Source organism: Phoenix dactylifera, chromosome 11, assembly GCF_009389715.1.
Source record: "Phoenix dactylifera cultivar Barhee BC4 chromosome 11, palm_55x_up_171113_PBpolish2nd_filt_p, whole genome shotgun sequence".
Taxonomy (NCBI): Eukaryota; Viridiplantae; Streptophyta; class Magnoliopsida; order Arecales; family Arecaceae; genus Phoenix; species Phoenix dactylifera.
In genome coordinates, this window is record NC_052402.1 from 24,490,615 (window position 1) to 24,513,046 (window position 22,432).

At 37.1% G+C, this 22,432-nt stretch overlaps 2 protein-coding genes across 5 annotated transcripts in view; one reads left to right on the plus strand and one right to left on the minus strand.

Moving 5' to 3' along the window:
- LOC103710492 (endoplasmic reticulum-Golgi intermediate compartment protein 3) overlaps positions 1 to 12,323 on the plus strand; it is a 14,651-nt gene extending 2,328 nt beyond the window's left edge. For both annotated transcript variants that reach the window (XM_008796211.4, XM_008796210.4), the window contains exons 4-12: positions 162 to 237; positions 367 to 434; positions 1,771 to 1,855; positions 4,623 to 4,744; positions 4,857 to 4,940; positions 6,589 to 6,735; positions 7,270 to 7,378; positions 7,466 to 7,585; positions 11,922 to 12,323. In XM_008796211.4, the coding sequence (XP_008794433.2) occupies positions 162 to 237; positions 367 to 434; positions 1,771 to 1,855; positions 4,623 to 4,744; positions 4,857 to 4,940; positions 6,589 to 6,735; positions 7,270 to 7,378; positions 7,466 to 7,585; positions 11,922 to 11,995 (885 nt within the window). In that variant the 3' untranslated portion in view covers positions 11,996 to 12,323. The remainder of the gene's footprint in view (positions 1 to 161; positions 238 to 366; positions 435 to 1,770; positions 1,856 to 4,622; positions 4,745 to 4,856; positions 4,941 to 6,588; positions 6,736 to 7,269; positions 7,379 to 7,465; positions 7,586 to 11,921) is intronic.
- Positions 12,324 to 15,505: 3,182 nt separating this feature from the next.
- On the minus strand, positions 15,506 to 22,196 carry LOC103710493 (LRR receptor-like serine/threonine-protein kinase GHR1). 3 transcript variants are annotated; one of them, XM_008796214.4, is made up of 4 exons: positions 21,815 to 22,196; positions 20,365 to 21,663; positions 17,062 to 18,612; positions 15,506 to 16,233 (listed from the first exon to the last, which is right to left on the minus strand). In XM_008796214.4, exons 2-4 carry the CDS (start codon positions 21,431 to 21,433, stop codon positions 15,650 to 15,652), a joined length of 3,204 nt encoding a protein of 1,067 aa, XP_008794436.2. In that variant the 5' UTR covers positions 21,434 to 21,663; positions 21,815 to 22,196; the 3' UTR covers positions 15,506 to 15,649. The 3 variants fall into 3 exon arrangements, with proteins under 3 accessions (XP_008794436.2, XP_038987883.1, XP_008794435.2); XM_039131955.1 differs by having other exon boundaries at positions 20,365 to 21,370; positions 21,815 to 22,191; XM_008796213.4 differs by having other exon boundaries at positions 20,365 to 22,196.
- Positions 22,197 to 22,432: the final 236 nt, after the last annotated feature.

Consider the following 22,432-nt stretch of genomic DNA (forward strand, 5'->3'; position numbering starts at 1 on the left):
GTGCTGTAACACACCCTTAGTGAGTCCATTTGTGAGAATAATGAAAGTATTCATTTGTGAGATATGGCTTAGTGGGAATTTACTAGGAAAGTTGTTTTATTAGAATAGTCCCACCTTTATTTTAAGGTTATTTTTTGATAGCACCTGCATGTTACTGGCAGATGTCTGTAGATCTGAAACGAGGAGAAACTCTTCCAATTCATATAAACATGACATTCCCCGCATTACCTTGTGAAGGTTAGTTGTATGTTTTTCTAATGCTTCTATTCCCTCGACATGCTTAATACTTCTGTTCCTTTTTTCCCTTCTTTTTGTTGCTTTTGTATGCTAAAACTTGATTTTGTGCTGTTTGATAACTATAAATAGTCTTGAGCGTGGACGCTATTGACATGTCTGGCAAACATGAGGTGGACTTGGATACAAACATATGGAAGGTAAGAATGTTATTTCTTTCTATGTAGATTCTTTCTGTGCAGAGCAAACTTTGTTTCTGTTTGTAGTTTTGATACTCGATGCATGAAGCAATCTAAACCTGTATCTTACCGTTTTATTTCATCTTTTACACTTGTCTCTTAGCTACATGAGCTATACTTCCATTTGCGATATTAAGCCAAAGTCACAAGGGTATTTGTTGATAGTAATTTCTCATATAAACTCTAGTTGTTTACTGTAAGGAAGTGGACGGATGGTATTGTGGACTGCTCAATCTGATGGTACTTTTAGTCTTTTGGGAGGTATTCAACTGTTTAGGTATTCTAATTGATCACATTGCTAGTTTTGAGGCCAGCCTATCTGGAATCCGTCAACATGGATAGCCTTATGGTTATTTAGAAGAAAACATAAATTTTCACAAGCCTGCTCACCTTGCTGCACACATAGATGAAGGATACCTGTAGAGCAAATTCTTCATTCTCTTAGAGGGATAGGAGGTGGATAGTTGAAGGGAAGGAGCTTAAAGTTAAAGGGTTAATAAAGAGGAAAGAGCTTGTGGTGTTGATAATGTAGAGCTATTGTAAATATGGATCTTTTCTTTTTTCTTTCAGTGTCAGTTGCATGGGGACCGATCACTTTTAGAATTTGGTGGCTAAGGTTTGATAATTTATGGAAATATGGGAAAAACATGAATCCACTCCACCCAAATTAAGGTTGTTTACTCCTCTATTTTACTTCACCTTGAACATACAAGAATCATGCTCATTTAGAGAAAGAGAATGTAATAGGCTCTATGGGAGGGTGGAGATGAAATGTAAAATTGACATCGAAAGAAACTTTATCAGGTGGGGGAATTAATGCAATAATATTAGAGGAGCTGCATTTTTCTTTTTGAGGACTTTGTCATTTACAGTCATTTTTAAGTTTTCTGATTTTTTCACAATTCTTAAAATCGCTTTTGTGTGTCTTTTATATGATAATCATAAAATTGTGTATGAAATTCTATGCTGAGTTAACACATGCTGCTGATTATATAGAAGCCTATTGGATATATGTGATACTTGAAGATTATTAAGTCATCGTGTAGAATAAAAGTCATATCAGGTCATTGATGTTAAAGCTGCACATAACTCTTCATCATCAAATAATATTTCTGGAGCAGATAATTTAAGGAATGTTGTTTGATATCTATTAAAGTATTATTGTGGAATTATCTCAACATTCTTTATTTGTCTAAATTCATTTACAATTTACGATTTGTTGTAGCATTGGTTGTACAACTAATACTAATTTATAGCCACTGGTTGTTGTGCTAACCCTCTGATGTCAAAAATGAAGCTTCGCATGAGTAAAGAGGGTCACATTATTGGCACTGAGTACTTGTCCGATCTTGTTGAAAAGGAGCACTCTGCTCACAAGCATGGTAATTTCCTTCCCAACATTAATATTTATAGCCTACAATAGAAAACTTTTGGCTAATAAATCAGTTCTTTCATGTTGAACTGGATTTTATCTTTATATAGCATCTCTTTGCCCCTTCTCGCAAAAGGGGGCCACAATGATTCCTATATAGGCATGTGTATTATGCTCAATTTGGATATATGGTTTTAAGGTTGTGACAGTTATAATACCCAAGTTGAACTTTGTACTTACATTATGGAAATAACCTCTCTGCATGCGGGGGTAAGACTGTGTACATCTAACCCACCCCAGGCCTTGCAATGATGGAAATCTCGTGCACTGGGTTGCCCTTTAGTAAACTTTGTATTTATATAATAGTATCTGTATACAATCTAAATGATGGCTCCTACCTGAGAAATAAGTAGACCCCATTGTAGTGCATATTTGTTTCAAAATTATGAAAGCATATAGATAATTTTAGGGTCCTACTAAACCCACAAAAAGGTTAGTAATTGTTGTTACATATTACAGAAAGACTGGATGACTTTTTTTTTATTTATGAATATGAATTTATATATGGTCACTTTAATGAGGATTTAACCCTTTGTAATTCTGGTCCGAGTAATGTTCGAGCTATGTGCTGTGTGACTGCATGAATTTATCTACTCCTATGTTGACTACTCAGGTTGCATTTGTGATCTGTTGGCTGACTTAAAAGTTGATGCGAGTTCATTGAATCACTGAGATACCTTGCTTTGATCTAAAAATTGGTTGGTTGCTCTCTTTTTTTCTTAGAGAAGCAAAGAGCTTATCTGATGCACCTTACATATGTTGCACATGCACATTTAGAAATAACAAAGCACATACTATGCCATCTTTGACTCCAATACATGTCGGTGTTTTCTTTTTTTAAAATAATTTTAGGCATAAATGTGCATGGCGAGAGTCATGGTGCTATTATAGTCATATAATAGAAACACCGTTGCCTGATTTGCTACCAAGGCCAAATATAAAGGAAGCACTTCTGCATACACCATAAGCAGAGTCAATCATTTAATTGGTTTATTTCCGGCAGTAGTAACATACAGAGTTGTTGTTATCATAACAGAGTGTTGATGTTATCTGGCCATCAAAACAGTGTGGTTATTATGATGGTGCCAACTAGCTGAGTTGGTACAATCTCTTTATGTTGATACAAGAGACCAAGGTTTGTTATCATAACTGAGTGTTGATGTTATCTGGCCATCAAAACAGGGTGGTTATTATGATGGTGCCAACTGGCTGAGTTGGTACAATCTCTTTATGTTGATACAAGAGACCAAGGTTTGATTCCCTTCCTCACAATATTACTAGGTGGTGATTTTAACCTTCTACTTTCTCAGAGACACACACACACACACAGAGAGAGAGAGAGAGAGAGGAAATGTTTGGTTATCATCTTGCAGCAAAAAACTAGCCTGCATATTTTCAGAGTTAGCATGAGTTTTAGAGCACCTTTTGTTTCTAGCTATAGCATTTTGAGAATCTCTTTTAAATTCTATGTACCTATCTATGGCACTACATATACATGAAAAACCCAATTATCTTGGAGTAGAATATGTTGCCAACATGAAAAACCGGACGGATCGGGGCGGTACCGAATTTTTTGGAAGGAAATTTTGCTTTTTCGTGTCTATCATTATTTTTGATAATTTGTTTCAAACAAGCAGCTTGCTAACCATTTTTTGAATGATAGTTTTTCTAGTTTTCACACTGGTTCCTTTGTGTATCATATATTTCAATTTTGTCATCTACTTGTACTGTAGCCTTCCTAGACTAAATTTGTTATATAGTAAAAGAAGCATGCAGTTAGATTTTGGCATTGAGAAAAGCTTTTGTATAAATTACTAAGGTTCGGTTTGGGGGAGCTTTTGGAGGGCCAAAAAGTACTTTCTGGCCCTCTAAAAGCATTTTTAGATAAAATAGAGGTGTTTGGTAAAATTTTTAGAAAGTTGTTTTAGCTTTTTCAGAAAGTTAAAACAGCTTTTTGGGAGAAACTCCATTTTGGAGCTTGAAAAAGCACTTTTTAGGAATTGTCGGAAAACTGTTTTGAGTTATAATATTTTTTTCTTTATGGACCAAAATACCCATAATAAAATGTAATAATTGCACAAAATGTCTCTTTATACCTTTATTATTGTATTATCCTATAAATATAATATAATATAATATAATATTAAATCATAATACATTAATATCTTATGTTAAATAATTTAATATTATGTTATATTATGCCACAATTTTCGAGAGGATGGACAATTAATTTACGCTAATAATTATAATATTTTATACCTTTATTATTGTATTATACTATAAATATAATATTGTATTACGTTATATCATAATACATTGATATGTTATGTTAAATAATTTAATATTATATTAAATTATTATGCTATAGTATACAATATTATATTACTATATTATAATAATATTATATTATATTACATTACATTAATATTATATTATATCATATATTTATGTATTAATACATATTATATTTTATTATGCTCTGTTGTATAATACTATGTAATGTCCTTTATAATCATTTTGTCATATTAAAAGTACTTTCTTAATTTGTTTACCAAATATATGTTAAAGTTCTACAACACTTTAGAAATATAGTTACCAAACAGCAAACAACTTTTTATAAAAAGCTCTACTTCACTTTCAAAAGCTCTACTTCTAAAAGCTCTACTGCTAATAGCTCCTCCAATCGAGGCCTAATTCCTTGTTGAATTTTTGTACAGATGATAGTAATGATCATCATGAGGATTCCTCTCAAGAGAAACATGAACATGGTTTTGGCTCGGATGCTGAAAAGATGATTAAGAATGTAAAACATGCAATTCAGAATGGTGAAGGATGCCGAGTATGCTGTCCCTTTTTTTTATTATATTGTTTAATTGTATCATTATGAACATTTTATGCTTTGTAGCCTTACACTGCTAAATACCAACCAACTAGCTCATCCTTCTACTCAGGTATATGGGGTTTTAGATGTGCAGAGGGTTGCTGGGAACTTTCATATCTCAGTCCATGGGTTAAGCATTCATGTTGCTCAACAGGTTAATTATCTAAAACCTTCACTAATCAATTATTTACTTTCCCTAGAAATGTGCAAAATGAATGCATCTGAAATCTTTGTGCTGAATCATGATGCATTATCTTCATGCATATTTGGTTAGCAAAGCAACAAATTTTTTCAGGTGCAGTGGATAATGTCATTAAATTACATTCATTTTTATTTTCCACTAGAATTGGTAGGATGGTAAAGGGCATGAATATTGTAGCAGGAGGATTCAATGTCATATTGTGCTATATATGACTGTATGACAGACATGTTTGATAGTTGAACCCCCCCAAGAAGTGAATTCTCTCTCCCTCTCTTTGTGTGTGCTGCGCATGCATGTGTGCAAGCATATTTGTTTGTACTTTGAAGGGGCCTAATGACTGCTATTGATAGACCAGCATGTATTTTTCATTCATATATTTGTTTTATGCATAAAACATGGGCCCTTTTTTTTCATAAAAAGGGGAAAACTACAACCATTTTAAACCTCTAAGGCTCTTAGGTGTTGTTTCACGCAAAAAATGAGAATTAAAATCAATAGTCACTATCCTAGAAGCAAAATCCAGGGCACGTCTGAGTGCTGATGACTGTGCAGTGTATATTTTAGGATAACATGGCATAGTAAGACACCCTAGTGATGCATTGCACCAAAAAATAGAACATAGCCTGGTCAGAATACACAGCAAATATTGCCAGAACACAGTGTAATGAGAAGGTTCTCAAGTGCTTTATTTCAAGAAAACAACCTCCCTGCCTTCCAAAGTTTTAAGAAAATGAAGGAAAGAATTGAAGGAAAAAAGAGGTGTTTAGGTACTCATAGTCTCAGTGCTGGTTTATGTTGAGCATATCAAACTAGCGTGGGTCAATTCTCCTACAAGCTCATAAGAATTGGCAGTTCAATACCTTGTAATGCTTGTGCCCTGTGCCAACCTGGCCCTAGCACTATTCATGCCATGGGGAACAGTCTGGCATGGACCAGCTTGCAAATCCATGAGTTCTACTCCCTTTCTTGGAAAAAAAATTTACGGGGTTTCCTTCTTAGAGAAAGGGAGGGAGGCCTGCCTGTAATACTATTACTCAAGTCCAAATTTTTAGAGATGACCCATCCAATAATTGAAATCAGAACATCCGGTCGCTAAGCGGAGGCATGTAACCACTGGGGCCAACCCTGGTTCACAATTTTAATGGCGTTGCATTTAAACACTACGACCTCTCTGAAATTCCTTGTTCCAGAGCTTTTAAGTGAACTTCAAGTGATATTTAGATCCATCGAATTGGGGGAATGGACGAGATTAACGGACGAGGTTGTATAGCTCATCAGGAAGCTGAAATGTTCAGATTCTTATCTGACTTGATGCTATTTAACCACTCTATTTTGCGGTGATGGTTTTAGTTTCAGATACATTTTTCCATCTGTGTATGTGCATTCACATGAAAATTTGTACGCATGCACTGCGTGTTTGTACTTTTATGAGCCTTTCCATCATCTTTTCAAGAATGAAGTTCCAACGTGTTTTATTGTTTCTAGTCTTTGCTCTCTTATGCATTGAAGTGTGCTAGATTTCTCTCTTGTTTTGATTAACATGCATCTTTGCTTTGTCAATTGTAGGACTATCTTATGTAATTTCATTTTCCATGTACAGATTTTTGACGGATTAAAAGACGTAAATGTCAGTCATGTGATTCATGATTTGTCATTTGGTCCAACATACCCAGGGATTCATAATCCTCTTGATGGAACTACGAGAATCCTGCATGATACAAGTGGTACTTTCAAATATTATATCAAGGTAAACTTTAATCTCTTTTATGGGTTTTCACTCCCAGCTTTAATTTTTGTTTTTTTATTAGACTTTTGATCTCGAGCAATTTATATCTTAATTATCAATAGGATCAGTTTTAATACCCTATCATTTCAACAAGTTGATTAAAGACGTGCAAATTTGCAGATTGCATATAAGTTTTAATTTCATGAAATGCTTGTGCATTCTATTATGGCTGAATTAGCTGTACTATTTGTGGAGCATAGCGATTTGAAAAGACTTGGTTGAGTTATCTTTGTTCTCTTAACAAATGGTTGCCTTACTGGGATAAGATATAATAATTGATTTTCTTCAGTTAACAAAATCATATAAGGCAGTAGGAAGTGTTCTGATGTCTTTTACTTGGTGGCAGTGTCAGGCCATGACTTGATTGTTGTTGTTTCCAATAAGAGCCTTCTGTCTTCTAGCTGTATTGGATTTCCTGCAATGTTGTTTGGGAGTTTAATCAGCAATTGCACAATAGTATTATTTGCTGGAAAATTTATGTTATTTTTGATACAGATCGTTCCAACGGAATACAGATATCTTTCAAAGGCAGTATTGCCTACAAATCAGTTTTCTGTCACAGAATACTTCATTCCATTGCGTGAGATTGAAAGGTCCTGGCCAGGTTGGTATTCTAATTCACATGTAGAAACCATATATTCGTTATCTGATTTTCTCTGTAACATCACTTATCTCGTTTCCCATGATACAGCTGTCTACTTCTTGTATGATCTTTCCCCTATCACTGTGACAATAAAAGAGGAGCGCCCAAGTTTTCTTCATTTTATTACTCGTCTTTGTGCGGTGCTTGGTGGTACATTTGCTCTGACAGGTCCTTGTCTCTATCTAATAAACATCTCTGGAGCCTGCAGTTCATTTGATACTTAACATCTGATAGTTATCCAATGTAAACTTTGTGTGTCATTGACTGTTGTTCTTTCATTATATGTGTGATTACTGTGATGCTTGGTCATAATGCTGTTTCATAAATTGCAACTGACAAGAGATTTTCATACAACTTATAAAGTGATTGAATAAGAAGCTGTAGAATTGTGGGAGATTATAATGTAATACGCAAGTTTAATGATTTTTAAGTCTTTGATCAATTCAGTTTTTTAAACTGTGCATGTCTTTATGTTATCTGATAGCAGAATGTGTAGAATCAAAACTAAAAATAGTAGAATGATGGAGCATAACTACTATTCCTGTCAGCATCCTTTCAAAAACCAAAATTTTCTTCCAATCAACTGTTCCGCAGCGCCCATCCTTCCCCTTAGACCTCTTCTACAGTCCCCCTTCTACTTCCAATAGATTTGCATAACCAAGCAAGCTGCACTTGATCAAATACACCCCACAATATAGAAATAACTTGGATGGGCTGTGATGGTAAGGCCAAGCAGAAATTTTGCAAAGGGATCTTTTCATTTTTGAAAGAAAACATGAAGAGTATATGGCCATTTTGCATGTGCTTCACATGCAATGTGTTTGCTCAATAGAACTGGTATATGAAGGCTCCATATGTAGACTAAAATCTAAAGAAAGTTACAAGCTATAACCCTATTGAAGAGATCATGATGGCAGACTCAAAATTTGGAATGATTTAGGTTGATCCTTGGGAAGGTGTCTTTTTCGTGTTATATGTAAATCATATTATTTTCTAGATATCTGTTGGGATATAGTTTCGATTCATTTACCAAAAATCTAGGATGCTGATGGGAAATTCCTAGGGAAGTGCTTACATAGCCGAGTGGTAAATTGCAGGATAACTAAAAGAAACAAGAAAATCTTCATATTGTGACAGCTGGCTGCATGGGCTACTTCTTTAGGAGTAGATAATCCTTTGTAACATGTAGCCAAGCGTCTTTGTGAGCATGTTTATATATAGACACACACACACATACATATGTGTGCTTGCGATTATAATACACAGGGTGTAAAGAGAGGACTTTACACCCAGTACAAAATTTAGTCATCTGAGTTGCAAAATGAAAGTTTAAGCCATTGGATGTGGTCTATAAGGTCCACAATGTCTGTTAAAAAAAAAAGAAAAATCAGATGTTCTGGAAACCTCTTGCCCATGCATCACAGCCTTGCATTATTTATAGTTAATAGTTCTAATGGTAGAATATGGTGTGTTGCTTTCTGGATGACTTGAACGTAGGTTATGGGTCTTCAAAATATATGAATTATTTATAGTTGTCTTAAGTATTCTAGATCATATGTGATGGTGTAGGTTTTCATTTTGCAACCACTAAAATTGAATTTTATGATGGATATAAAATCCTCTCTTTATATTCTGTGTACTATAATCACTCCCTGTACATATGTATATATGTATACACCATTTCCTCTATGTATGTACATATAAGTAGGTATGTATGCATACATGTGTATGCATATATATCATAATCTATGTGTATATGCTCACACTCATAGACATACATATGAAGTACTATCTGATAATATTTTTCTAATGAATGTCAAGTATGTGCTAAGAAGGGAGTGAGGAATTTCATGCTGGATCCCAAGGAAAAATTATAGTATTCTAAAAAATAACTAAAATGTAAGTGTCCAAACGAGTAACCCCAAAAAATGAGAGGTTAGGCCAGTTTACCAGTTCCTTATGAACTATGGTGCAGGTAGGCTGTATCTGACCTATGTGACTTAATCTACTTGCATAATTTTTTCTTAATATTTTACTTCATGGGAGCTTTAGTTGTCAATTCACATTCATTAGGGCTTCAGGCAAAATATATTTTATTAATTGAAGGGTTGGATATTGGAATTAGATGTTTATGTTTAAAATTGAAGCTTCTAGAAATTGTATGCAATGAAATTTTTTTCTAGTGGAAAGAGGATTCCTTTATAAGTTGGAAGTTGTCGGCAATTAGAATGGACAAACTTGGTGCATTATAAATTCTAATTCTGGAAATATCTACCGAGAATAAGTTTGATTCTCTAATTGTAGTTTGTAGGAGGAACTTAGGTGCTTTCCATTTATGGTGGGGCTTCACAATCTCATACATACACTTATCTAGCCACAACTGGTTTTATTACATATTCATGCAGATGGTCCTGTGCTCTCCACCTCTAAAATTACAAACTCCAACCACCTCTTTTGCCACTTGTCTGTCAGATTTAATGGTAGGTCGAATCCTTGCATAGCTTCAAACAGGCATATTCTTGGATTTCTAGAGACTTTGGAACTTCATGGTCTTCTACTACATGTCCAAGAATTATCCCCTTATGCACGTAGTGGAAAACATACTTCTGCTGGAAGTTCCTACAGTCTTTCCCTTTTGATATCTGATGTCAACGAGGTGAAATTATCTGAGTTTCTCATTTTATTATTTCCTCTCAAGGAGAGCCAGGGATTTACTTGAGTACTTCTACTCTGGAGCTGTCCCAAGCTAGGGACCTAAAGTTAGATACAGCTAGAATAATTTGTATTAAGTAACCTCAAGGTTAGGAAGGTCTATGTCAGTTACCTCGTAGTTCTCATTGTCTCCATTACCCACCTTGAAGCCAATACCAAACTGATAAACCAACAACAGAGTAGTTTCTCCCTCTTTTATCTACCCTTTTGGGTCTACCACTGCTTCCTGAACATGGAAAAAAGAATGCATTTGGTTTTTCCTGGTTTATTCTTCTCATGCCATACAGTATGAAGAGGCATAGGAAGATGATAAAACAGATTAAGGTAATTGATACTCCCAGAAGAAGTAAATTTCCTTATACTAATGCGATTAACCACATCAATGTGGTCAAAATAATTTGGTATTGAATTGTTCTGTCTCTCTTCCTGTCATTGTTATTCTTAATATATATATAGAGCTATTGAATTGAAGGCTTACCTGGGCGTTGGTATTTTAGCTACCTACTTATCACTATCTAATGTCACATGCCATCGTAGTTATCATTTTTTATTTACTTTTGTCCACTCCTTTTATGGACTTATTACTCATTAGGCCTATGAATCTAGACTGCGATACCATCATATTCAGTATGATAATTTCTTTTATCATTTGTGTCATCAGATATATTTTTAAAGCTTGCTTTTATTTGTAAATATATGAAATTTGAAGTTAATGACATTAGGATCATAACCAAGATTTAGTATTTGAAATTATTTTGTCGGAGCACAACTCATGATTTGATTAAAAAAATTTGGGGGACTAGAATTGAAAGAAATTGATTACAAATACAAGAATGATTGTAGAATTATTAACAAGTAGGAGGATATTGATATGAGTTTGGTTTTGGAAGGTTAAAGAAAAATTACTAGAAGTATATAGTAAGTGTTTAGGAAGTAGTACTAGGGCTATCATTATATGTTATAGCATGAACCTTTTATACTTCCTCATAGACATAGGCCATCTTAGGTTTTTAAAAATGATAATTGGGAATAGTTTTCTCTTTCTCAGGTGATCCATTCTTGGAAATAAAAACAATGATTAATATATTAGTATAATTAATACATACATATCTAGTTTACTTGAAAGCCACATCCAACCCAACCATTAGCCAGAATCCATCCCGTTTGTATTGGCCCACTTAAAAGTGGACCATATATGTGATTCAGAAAATGCTAAGTGCCTTTTTGGATGCCAGATGATCTTATCGGTGCGAGGCCATGCAGTAAGCCCAAGGAGATTTGGTAGTTAGAAAGAAGAACGGGAGGAGAAGTGGGAGGGATTGGGCCTTCCGATGGAACTATTAATCCTAGTTTTTAGGGATAAATGTTTTGAGAGGTGATTTATTTTACACACAAAAATCGGGATGATGAAGATCTTCCCCGATTCCTTTGGACTTTGCTCTCACCTCTCCTAACAATAAAATTCCACCTGGATCCATAATCTGCAAATAATTGATTCCAACATCCAAGCATCCTTTAAAAGAGCTAATTATGCAGCCACACAAGGTGAAATTTGTTGCATGCTTAGCTGCACTATGCTAAGCGAACTGCATTTGCAGCCATATTATTAGGTGGACTGCCTTTTCAGCCCATATGTCATGGACTATATATAAATACAGTGTGGTCAAGGACTGCATCTGTGGTGGTCTGCTGCATACACCATACTTTATCTTCTTTCTACTTGATTATTTATTGTTATTAAACAAGGTTATATGCTGCCATTAGTAAAATATTTTCTGTTGATGTCAAACAGGAATGCTTGACCGGTGGATGTACAGAATCATTGAGGCAGCTACAAAATCAAAGTCTAGAAGCATACTGAGGTGATTTTAGTGGTAGTGTCCTGCTAGAGGGGAGGGCCAAGTATAATGCATGTTCAAAGGTCCATCTGCAGTGTCTTGCCTTCTCACCTGCTGCAATGCAAGGGCATTGTGATCCATTACCAGTGCTATTGTATGTGAGGCTTGGGGTATTGGTGATATATTTTATTTTAATTAGAGTTGGTTAAGTTCCAAGTTTTATTTTCTGTAAGATTACAGTCATCCTTTTTGTACAATATCCCAGTGCCTTGTTGCAGAAATTTGATTTTTGGAGGAGTAATCCAAACTTTTTGAGTTGATAATGACATTTCCTTGCTACGGTATTTGGTGTGAAACCTTTTTAATATTTTCCATCTGAGGGTCATGCAAAGTAAACAATCAACCCATTTGCTCTTAATCATCACCTACAGGTTTACTCGAGATCAAGTACTGAAATTTCAAAGATCAGAGACTGTCATTGACTTGTTTTTCATTGAGGCTGACTCAGAAGTCCTTGCTGTCAGGCAAAATGCAGGAAAACTATTAACTTGTTTGGTTCGTATCAGTTAAAATCACTCACTTTCAAAGATGCTAGTGTCCCGCTGCTAATAATTCTTGGCCAACTTACAATTTTTCTAGCAATGAGTTGGTGCTGAATTTCTTTCCCTGTATCCTAGATAATTTTTGTGAAGATACATCAGCTAACTGTGCTCTTCCTTTTTCCGCTGACATGCTTTGCATATTGATCATAGTTTCAAATAATAGCATCACAACCATTATAACGGTCATTATAATGATTTCTGCCACCCCTTGTACGTTAACAAAAACCTTTTGACCTCTCAAGTGTTCTTCGGTTTTACTTACTTTTCATCTTGTTAAAAGATTTTCAATTACATCCCTTAAATTCATCAAGTGTTCGGGCAAGTTGTCTCGCTGTTGATCTCGGTTTACTTGATTTTTCTCAAGACCTCAGTTTATTCAAAACTTAATTGTTAAAAGTATTTAAAATACCACTAACTTTTGTGTGTTTCTACTTTTATACATGGTTGTTCTTACAAAATCTTTAAAAATAGGTAATTTATTATTATTTTAATTTATGCTATAATTAAAGAGTAATGTTAGTATTTGATGTGAACAATTTATTCATATTTTTCTATTTTTATTTTAAATAATTTCTGATGTTTGATATTTTAATAAAAACTATGTCAAACTAGCGATTTGCACGGCCAGGTCGGTCTGCATTTAATAATTATGCATTAGGTCCTTAATTTCACTTATGATCTGCATAGTAAATTATGTTCCCATCATTATACTTATATTAATAATAATAATTTTTATTATTGAATTTTACTAGAATTCGATTTATATCCAAATAATATCTAACTTATATCTTTAGATAAAAAATATGGATATAGCTAATCTTTAAAATATAGATACAAAAATAAATATTTCAGTATTAGAACTGTATACAATCCGTTTTAGCCTTACCTCGGAGAGCATCATTCAGCCTCTTCTCTTTGCACAAAGAATTCAAACAAATGCTATAAGCCCAAATGTCCAGGAAAGACCCAATCTATCCACACCTATTAAGAGCTTCTCAACAAGCTCAATATTCTTCACTTGGCACAAACCGGAAATGAACCTGGAGTATATAAACGAGCTCAAAGAAATCCCTTTGGGATCATCTTATTGTAACACTTCTCGGCCGAATTAAAGCAATGATTTCTGACTAGTGTACCCATAAACCTAATGGGAGTGGCACATTCCGGCCATCTGGTGGCCCAAAACATAAGACTGTTTGCAGAGGAACCTCGTCGAACAATTTGGGGGGGGGGTGGGAACGTGCTGCGCCAAACCATGTACGAGCAAAGTGATTTTTTTTTTTTTTTTTGATGAAAATGGCAGTCCATATAACTCTAACTTCAGTACATCCAGCTATATTAAAAGAAAGTAAAGAGAACAACGAAGTGGAACTATCAGCTATTGATGTCCAAAGAAACTCTTCGGAATGCCGGACGACGTAGGAGGTGACCCAGTCAGCTGCTCTGTTTGCCTCCCGGTACATATGTGTAGCATGAAAATCACCCATCTCTTGAGCCAGTCTCCTAGTTTCAAGGGGGAGTGGATGACCATCACCGTACCTGTCCACCCCCTGGATCCAATCGATCACCACTGAAGAGTCTCCCTCGAGATGCATCCGAGCGGCGCCAAGAACCCTTCTCGCGTAGGATAAGCCCTCCCAAGCAGCCCGCAGCTCTGCTCCAACAACGGTAAGCCCTGGTAGCAAAGTGATTCGAGGGGGGCTCGGGGTAGGAGTTGGGACCTAGGAGACCAATCCGAAGAGATCGCTGCCCCTCTGGACTGAAGCCTACAGAAGTCTTTTTCTTATACGGAGCTGGGCAACGGAACCGGAGCCCGTCCTGATTAGAAATTCAAAAGGGATGGCAAGTGGGGCTTGACACCATATTGAATCATTTAAAAAACTTAAGAGATTTAATTAAAAAATTTTAAAGAAGAGAGGAGACGAGTGAAACTCTGAAAAACTTAGAAAAGGTCAAAAAGATAATTTTTTGAAAATATGATAGCTGTTATTTTCTGCTTTGATATCATTTATAACACAGCCTAGGATTTAATTCAAAATGACTGGTCAGAAGTTATTTTTTGGATTTTTTAGTCAATTATCCAAAATTTTTCCAGCGAATAATCAAAATGGACCAAACATACGTTCGCACGGAATCCTCACAAACCATCTTATGAATGGAAAATGTATATAAGGTTCATGTTATAGTTAAGAGGTCTCCCTTTTTTTTTTTATTTAACCTGATAAGTATAATTTTTTTAAGATTTGGCTCCTATGCAAGGCTGTACAACACGAGGCAGCATCCTCTGTTGCCTAAAAAACGGGAGGCAGCCTCCTCCATGCCTCTAATCTAGTATCCCTGATGTTTGGATTGGTCCCAAAGGGATTGAACCAAGCTTTGAAATGGTTTCACAGATTCCCATTTGCTAATAAATATACATAATAGAATTCAAATAGTACCTCCTTTTTAGCTCTTATATATATCCTTTTATAACAATCATTGTTTAGACTTTTTCCAGATTAGTTCACAAATACTAGATTTTGCATAAAACAATCCATTTAATTATTGATTTTACAAAAAAAAAGAGTCAGTTTTATGTTTTTAGCTCCCCTAGCGATTTACCTCTGAATCTATCTACAAGATGGACAGTACTGCACACTAACGTATAAGCCTTTGTGACATATGGCTCATACATAGCTCTCCATGGTGCCAGGGCCAAGATCACTGTCAAGGCTGTTCCATTTAGATCTTCTGCACAAGCCTTCCCATGTCTCCCAAGAAAGGCCTCTGAATTTGCTGACACAATCATTCCAATTTGCTGTTAAAACCTTAAATTCCATGATGCAGGGCGAGCTAACAGTATTGGGATGCATTCACTAGTTCCATGGCTTTAACATCTATACTGAATTCAGTCCAAGAGAGCCCTCACCTATAAAGAAAACAAATGCTGCCTTCCAAAACAAGAACACATAAAACAGGTAAAATTAGTAATGAGAACCATGAAAAAAAGCTCCAGGCTAAGCAACCTGCCAGGCATCAAGGCGAGGCCAGCACTCGCATTTACCAAAAAACAGTGCTACACACGGGGCTCAATCAAAGCCTCATATGGATGAAAGATCCTCGTACACAGACTTGATACCCGGTCTCTCTGAAACCGGGCGAATACATCTCAAAGCTATCCCTAGCACTTCCTTGATGCCCTTGGCAGCTGCTCGATTCGCCATGTCCGGGGCCATGGCTGGATCGAAGCAATCTGAACCATGGCCTTCTGCCACCCTCAGCCGCACCCAGTCGGTCAGGTCAGCACCTCCCTCCTCCCCTGAGATGACATCCCCAGCACATCTGCCTGTCAGGAGCTCCAGCAGCACCACCCCAAAGGCATAAACATCTGACTTGAAGGATGGAGATGGCTTCTTGGATGCCGCCAGCTCTGGGGCACGGTACCCCAACACACCGGCATCCAGCATCTGCTCGATGGTCCCGGACTGGGTCATCAGGCGGTGGAGACAGTAGTCTGCGACACGAGCATTGAGGTGGAGGCCATCCAGTAGTATGTTGGTGGCTTTGAGGTTGCCATGCGGGATAGCTCGGTCGAAATGGAGATAGTTCAGGCCACGTGCAACATCGACGGCTATTTTAAGCCGCTGAGCCCAGGTTAATGGAGGGCCTTTTCTTCCAGGTCTATCTGAAAGTAATGGATCAAATAACAAGTTCATATTGTGATTTCATAATGGTAAAACAGTAAAGTAGGTTCAGTTTTGCTATTTTAATGAGATTTTTTTTTTCAAGGATTAGATATCACTGAGGCTAAAAGAAAGCTTCTATTGAAGTATGGTAGAACAAAAATAGATATTCAGATAATCAAATGAAAAAAGAATTCTCACCCAAAACCAGAACATACCAAAACATCTGTTACCTGTCTGCAGTATCAGTAATGGTGCATGCAACCACAGTCAGAAAGGTTGCCTTTATTTTTCTCAAACCATTAAGGGAGTTCTACAAACAGAGCTGTTTCAGAAAACTAAATGCACTCCTCAAAAACAAACCAAAATAAAAGAAACGGACAAGAAAAAGGGGAAAAACTGATCTTCTAAAAGAAAACTACTAACAAAAACACATAGCTAGAAACCGCCATTTCATATAATTTATCCTGCTGAGTATTTGCCCTCAATAAAAACTTCAGGCTAAACAAGGTATCAACATTAGCATCTGCTACTGGATGCAAAAATCATCCCAAGTAAAGAAACGGGAAAAGTAATGTGTTACTCAGATGAGTGAGACACGACTACCACAAGTTTTTGGAAAGTGAAAAGAAAGAAACACCCTGTAAAATAAACACCCTTCTTGGTTTGTTAGTTTGTTTATCGAAATTTCTTCTCTGGAGAAAGAAGAATATGTGTATTCCACCTTCATTTTCCCAAGAAAACATTTCCCGGCATGCAAATTTAACCATCATAATTAAATGTTAAACAAGTTATGGGGGAGTTAGTACACCAGGATAGCGAAAGCATACCATAAAGAAAGCTAGCAAGACTTCCAGGTGAAATGTAATCTGATAAGATAAGCTTCTCATGCTGGGTGGGTCCCCAATAGTAACCTCGCAACCCCACAACATTAGGGTGCCTAATATTTGCAAATTTCTTTGCCTCTTTAGCAAATTCTTTCTTTGGCTTTGCCACCCCTTCTCGGAGCCACTTCACCGTCAAGAACACACCATTATCTAGTGTCGCCCTGTACGAAGTCCCATGACTGCTCCTTCCCAATACTTCTGCTGGTGCCCTTGATAATTCCTCTGGTGTTAGTCTGATTGTCTCATCCAAGAAATGTAAATCACCTGTCAACTGATCAGGTGACCTGACATCCAATCTACCGAGATTTCGCTGTGGATATGTTTCCCCTGAATCTGGTGACCATGAGAAGCGGCTGGTCTTGGATGGTGAATAGCCAGACATGGCAGCCGTTTTCTCTTCTGGGCTAATTATCTCAGATGAAGAACCTTTCCTTGGAGCAATAAGATCATCAGCTGAGACCACCAATGCGCCACCAGCTTCCCTGCCTTTGATGCCTGCAGTATTTGGCAAGGTCCACCTCTGAACATTTTTATCTGAAACCTTTTCTGATTGAGATCTCCTTGAACTGCTTTTATGACACAAAAGAACTGCTAAAAGGATTAGAATCACCACAGCAAGAACACAAGCAGCAATAACTGCAACTTTAACTAAAGGTCTGATTGGCTTGTGACCAGGACTTCCAGGTGGAGCACTGCCAGATCCAGGTGGGCCACCAGGAAATTGTAACCTAGAATTTCCTGGATGGAAAGAGGAATCTGGGAACTTCCTCAGGTTTGCTGGGACAATTCCAGATAGATCATTATAAGAAGCATTGAAGTATACAAGGGTGCCAGGCAAAGTTGCTGGCAGGGAGCCCATGAAGTGGTTTCTGGATATGTCAAGGGAAGTGAGGGAAATTAGTTTGGTGACAGCAGGTGGCAAAGGACCAGAGAAATTATTTGCTGAAACATCAAGCACTTGCAGACCGGTCAAGGAGCCAAAATCATCAGGAAAACTGCCATTAAAACGGTTGCCAGAAATATCAAGCACAACAAGGTTGGGCTTCCTGGATGAAGATGATGAGAACATTATGCTACCCACAAGTAAGTTGTTTTGGAGATAAAGCGCTTGCAATGTGGATGACATCAGCAAGTCAGTTAGAATAGGACCACTTAATTGGTTAAAGCTCAGATCAAGTACTGTGAGCTTGGGGTACTGAGCAAGAACTTCTGGGATGGTGTTGATTAGAGCATTATGGGAGACATTGAGGTAATTAAGTTGTAAAAACTGTGAGGCTACCTCTGGAATGGGTCCCATCAACTGATTCTCGCTAAGATCAATATATTCAAGGTTATCCGTCCATTTTGCAATTACAGATAAATTTCCAGTGAACTGATTCTTTGATAGGTCTAAAACTGTGCAGCTTCCTGTCAACAATGGAAGTTCCCCAGAAATAGCATTAGATGAAAGATTAAGGACACTTAAAGTTGTTGAAGTGATCATATTAATATGTCCTGCAAGGTGAACAGAAGAAAATGTCAGTCTGCAGTGAAAACCAAGTGGATTGAATGATGTCACTAGAGATGTCAAATTGTTAACAAAAAACGAGGAAAAAATGACTCAAGTTACTTGAGCTTTGTTTTGAATCGTTTATCTACAACTTTTCCCTTAAGTCACACCCCGCATGCAGTGAGTGGCTTTACAGACAAAAACCAAGTTAAATAATTTTGAATTAAAACATATGCCGATAGTTAATCTTCCCTACTAAACAGTGAAATTTGTACTACTCTATTTTCCCAAAGAACACTTTCTCCAAGGCTGCTAGTATTTGTGTTTGATGTGGACAAGCTTCCACTTGACACAGTAAAAAATATCACTGCTGATGCAGGAACTATAAATAAATCCATTCGCATGCCTAAGTATTTAGAAACCCTTGCCCCATCAACACCATAAGATACCACCTAGGCCCATGAAATATTAAAGAGAATTGTTTTAAACAATGACTGGATCTGAAATTTTTATGAAGCCCAATATTACAATCTTCAGTTAAGGAGTAAGACTGAATTGTCTATATATTTTCATATAGTATAATCACAAATAAAAGATGGAGCAATTTTTTAAAACTGATGTTTGATTCGTCGTCCTCAATTAAGTTGAAGGGTTTGAAAATTTTCCAAGCTTGTAATGCTTTTCTTGACCATAGCCAGTCTGACAGAATGGAGGAGTCTAATATTGGAGGAACCCTAAACATAAAATTCCAATGCATAAGCTGAGGACATAAGCAGCAAATGATTCTCAATTTCATTTCATTATGTGCTCCCTTGAAGGGAAGCCCCCAAGCATCTGTGTATTCCCCACAATGCTTGACATGTATGTATACATAGACAGATTCTTGTAGATAGCCTCATATAACTAAACTTCTTACAATTCCTTCTGCAACTGATAAAATATATCATACTTCAAATTTCTGCATCTGTTTGAGTGTGAAGATATCTTCTTTCTTCTGTTAACCACTTTCTCCAACCTACTACATCTTTAGTTCACATACTCCAAATCATTCAGACTTACAAGGTGATCTCCCTCCCGGCCCCGCAGATTATTTTGCTTTCTCCAAAGAAACTCCATGATTACTTTCATATTTAAAATGGAAAATGAATACGAGGTGAGAGTTTGTGAAGATCAGAAAGGAGTAAATTTAAAATAGTCTCTCACCAAGTGAATATATTCCATTAGCTTACATATTCACATAACAAAACAAACCTTATAGTCAAACACGTACAGAATAGTTACAGTAATACCAAAAGATGCAACTAAAATGAGAAGCCAACTGATCATTCATATGTTGTGTATTAACCAATTTTATCAGATGTCTCCGAAGAGACATATGTTGTATATTAACCAAATTATAATGGTTTCATATGATCAGCAAAAAGTAACTGAACTATAAATGAAAATAATTCATAAGTACTTTCCAACCTAAAATTCTAATTTAAACTAATTTGTGCCCACTGTAAATTATGTCTATGTTTGAATATACTAGAAAAGGAAATTTTAAGAAATTAATATGAAGAGAAAAATAACTCCTAAAGTTGAGGACAGACCCCAGAAATGACCTACATATATCATATTGTAGATTACATTATGCTCAAGTATAATGTTTAAGTCCTTGTACAAAAAAGCGTATTCAATCTTACTGATTGAGCAATCATAGGCAAGATATATAATTGTAATTAACATTTTAAGTTTCAATGGTTAAATCCACATACCTGAGAGATTGTTTGCACTTAAATCCAGTTCACTTAAAACCAGAGAATCCCCCTTCAGAAGCGCACTTGGTAAGAACCCAGAAAAGCCATTGTTCCCTAGCCTTAGAACCTCGAGATCATAGACATAATTAAAGCCTGGCAGGTCTCCTGATAATTGATTATAACTTAAGTCCAACACCTTCAAATTCCCAAAAGTAGACAATTCGACTCCTTCAATCAGCGAACCGGTCAGTCGGTTATTGCTCACATTCAAATACTTAACCGTCTCCGAAATATCTGACAAAAATTTTAGTTCGTTTGGGTTTGAACTGGCGAGCAAATTCCCACTAAAATCAACATGAACAACGCTCGAGTCCATGAGAAAATTCCAATCAATGCCACCATCCAATTGGTTCCAGCTCAGATCTAATGCCTCCAGACTGCTCATCCCTTCCCACCCAGTCGGTATCTTCTTTGTGAAAGCATTGTATGAGAGGTTCAACGAAACCAAGCTCCTAAGACTCTTCAATGACAAAGGCAAGGGACCAGAGAGAGAGTTGTGGCTCAAATCCAGGGATTCAATCAAGGCAAGCCCCCCAATAGAGTCAGGCAAAGGCCCAGAGAAGTTGTTCCCGGCCAACGACAGGTTCTGCAAGCTCCGAAGCACCCCAATATCCTGAGGCAGCACCCCAGAGAATGCATTGTTGGAGATATCCAAATACTTCAAACTCTTGAGCGCGGCCACATTGCCAGGAAACCTCCCAGAGAGGTTATTATTGGCCATCGAGAGCTTAAGGAGCATTGTAAGTTTGGCGAACACAGCAAGATCAGCACTGCCAGAGAGGCCGTGGTTGTCGAGAACAACACCTGCCACATTTCCATCGTTGCACACAATGCCATTCCAGGATGAAGGGCAGCCGTTGAAGTGAATAGACTCCTCATTCCACGACTCCAAGATGTAGCCAGTGGGGTCATGGGTTATCCCCTTCTTGAACTCGAGGAGGGCTATGATATCTTGCGAGGGGAGCTGCGCCAAGGAAGGGACTACAATAAGAAATACCACCAACAGTCTTCTAAAGAGCCCCATCATTCCCTCTCTAACTCTCTTCAAACCCCAAAAAATGCTGCTAATCAACCAACAGCTGAAGCATGTCAAGCTAAGACAGGGGGGTGGGAAGAACCAGCGAAGAGTATTAAACCGAAGCTCTCATTGGACAAGACCAACCCTAAAAATGGTGCCTTTTCAATGAAATCTAACGCCGCGCATTTGCTACACAATGAAATCACTGGCATTCTTCTATTTACACGAATAGAAATCCTCTGCCAGCAGAAGGAAAAATAAAAAAAATCCTCTTTTTAACCAGCAATGGGGAGTTTTAACAGCGATTAGAGCAAAAAACGTCAGCTTTTCCCGAGATTCGAGCTTTAAACAGCTAAAACCGGCGAATTTTAGAAGGGATTAGAGATATACCGACAAGAAAAGGAGGGACCTTTTTTTTTCTCCGAGATAAGAAGATGGGGTTCGCGCATTAAGAGGGTAACAACTCCGCCGCCGCGAGGGACCAAATCTAGAAAAGCTTCCGGCTTTCAATGAACGGCGCGGGCCCGCGAACACCCGCCATTGAATCCCAACCCGCCCGATACATTCGAGAGAGAAGAAAAAGAATCTTCCAATAATCCCAGTAGGAAAGAACAAAGAAACAAGAACCCTAATTCACAAGGAAACCCTAACCCTAGAACTCCTCCCTTCCAAGAGACAGAGGGAGCATCGGAAAATGGGCTGCTGGTGTTTCCGTTCGCTGCTTTTTTGTTTATACTGGAGGCTTTCCCCGCCAAAAGGCCATGAGTGCCTCGTGGACCCCAAATGCTTCTAAAATCCAGCTAATTAATTAATATCGGGGGCTTTTAACTCCACACCGTTTTTTCTTAATATATTACCCACTTTTTCTTTCTCTTTTCCCCACTGTTAGAGAGAGAAAAGGAGTGGGTCTTTTTAAAATGGAGTAATATAATATATCAGTCTCTGGAATTAGGGTTTCTCCTGCGGCAGTGGAGACTGGCCCACCTAAGATTCTGAGTCATTTTTGCA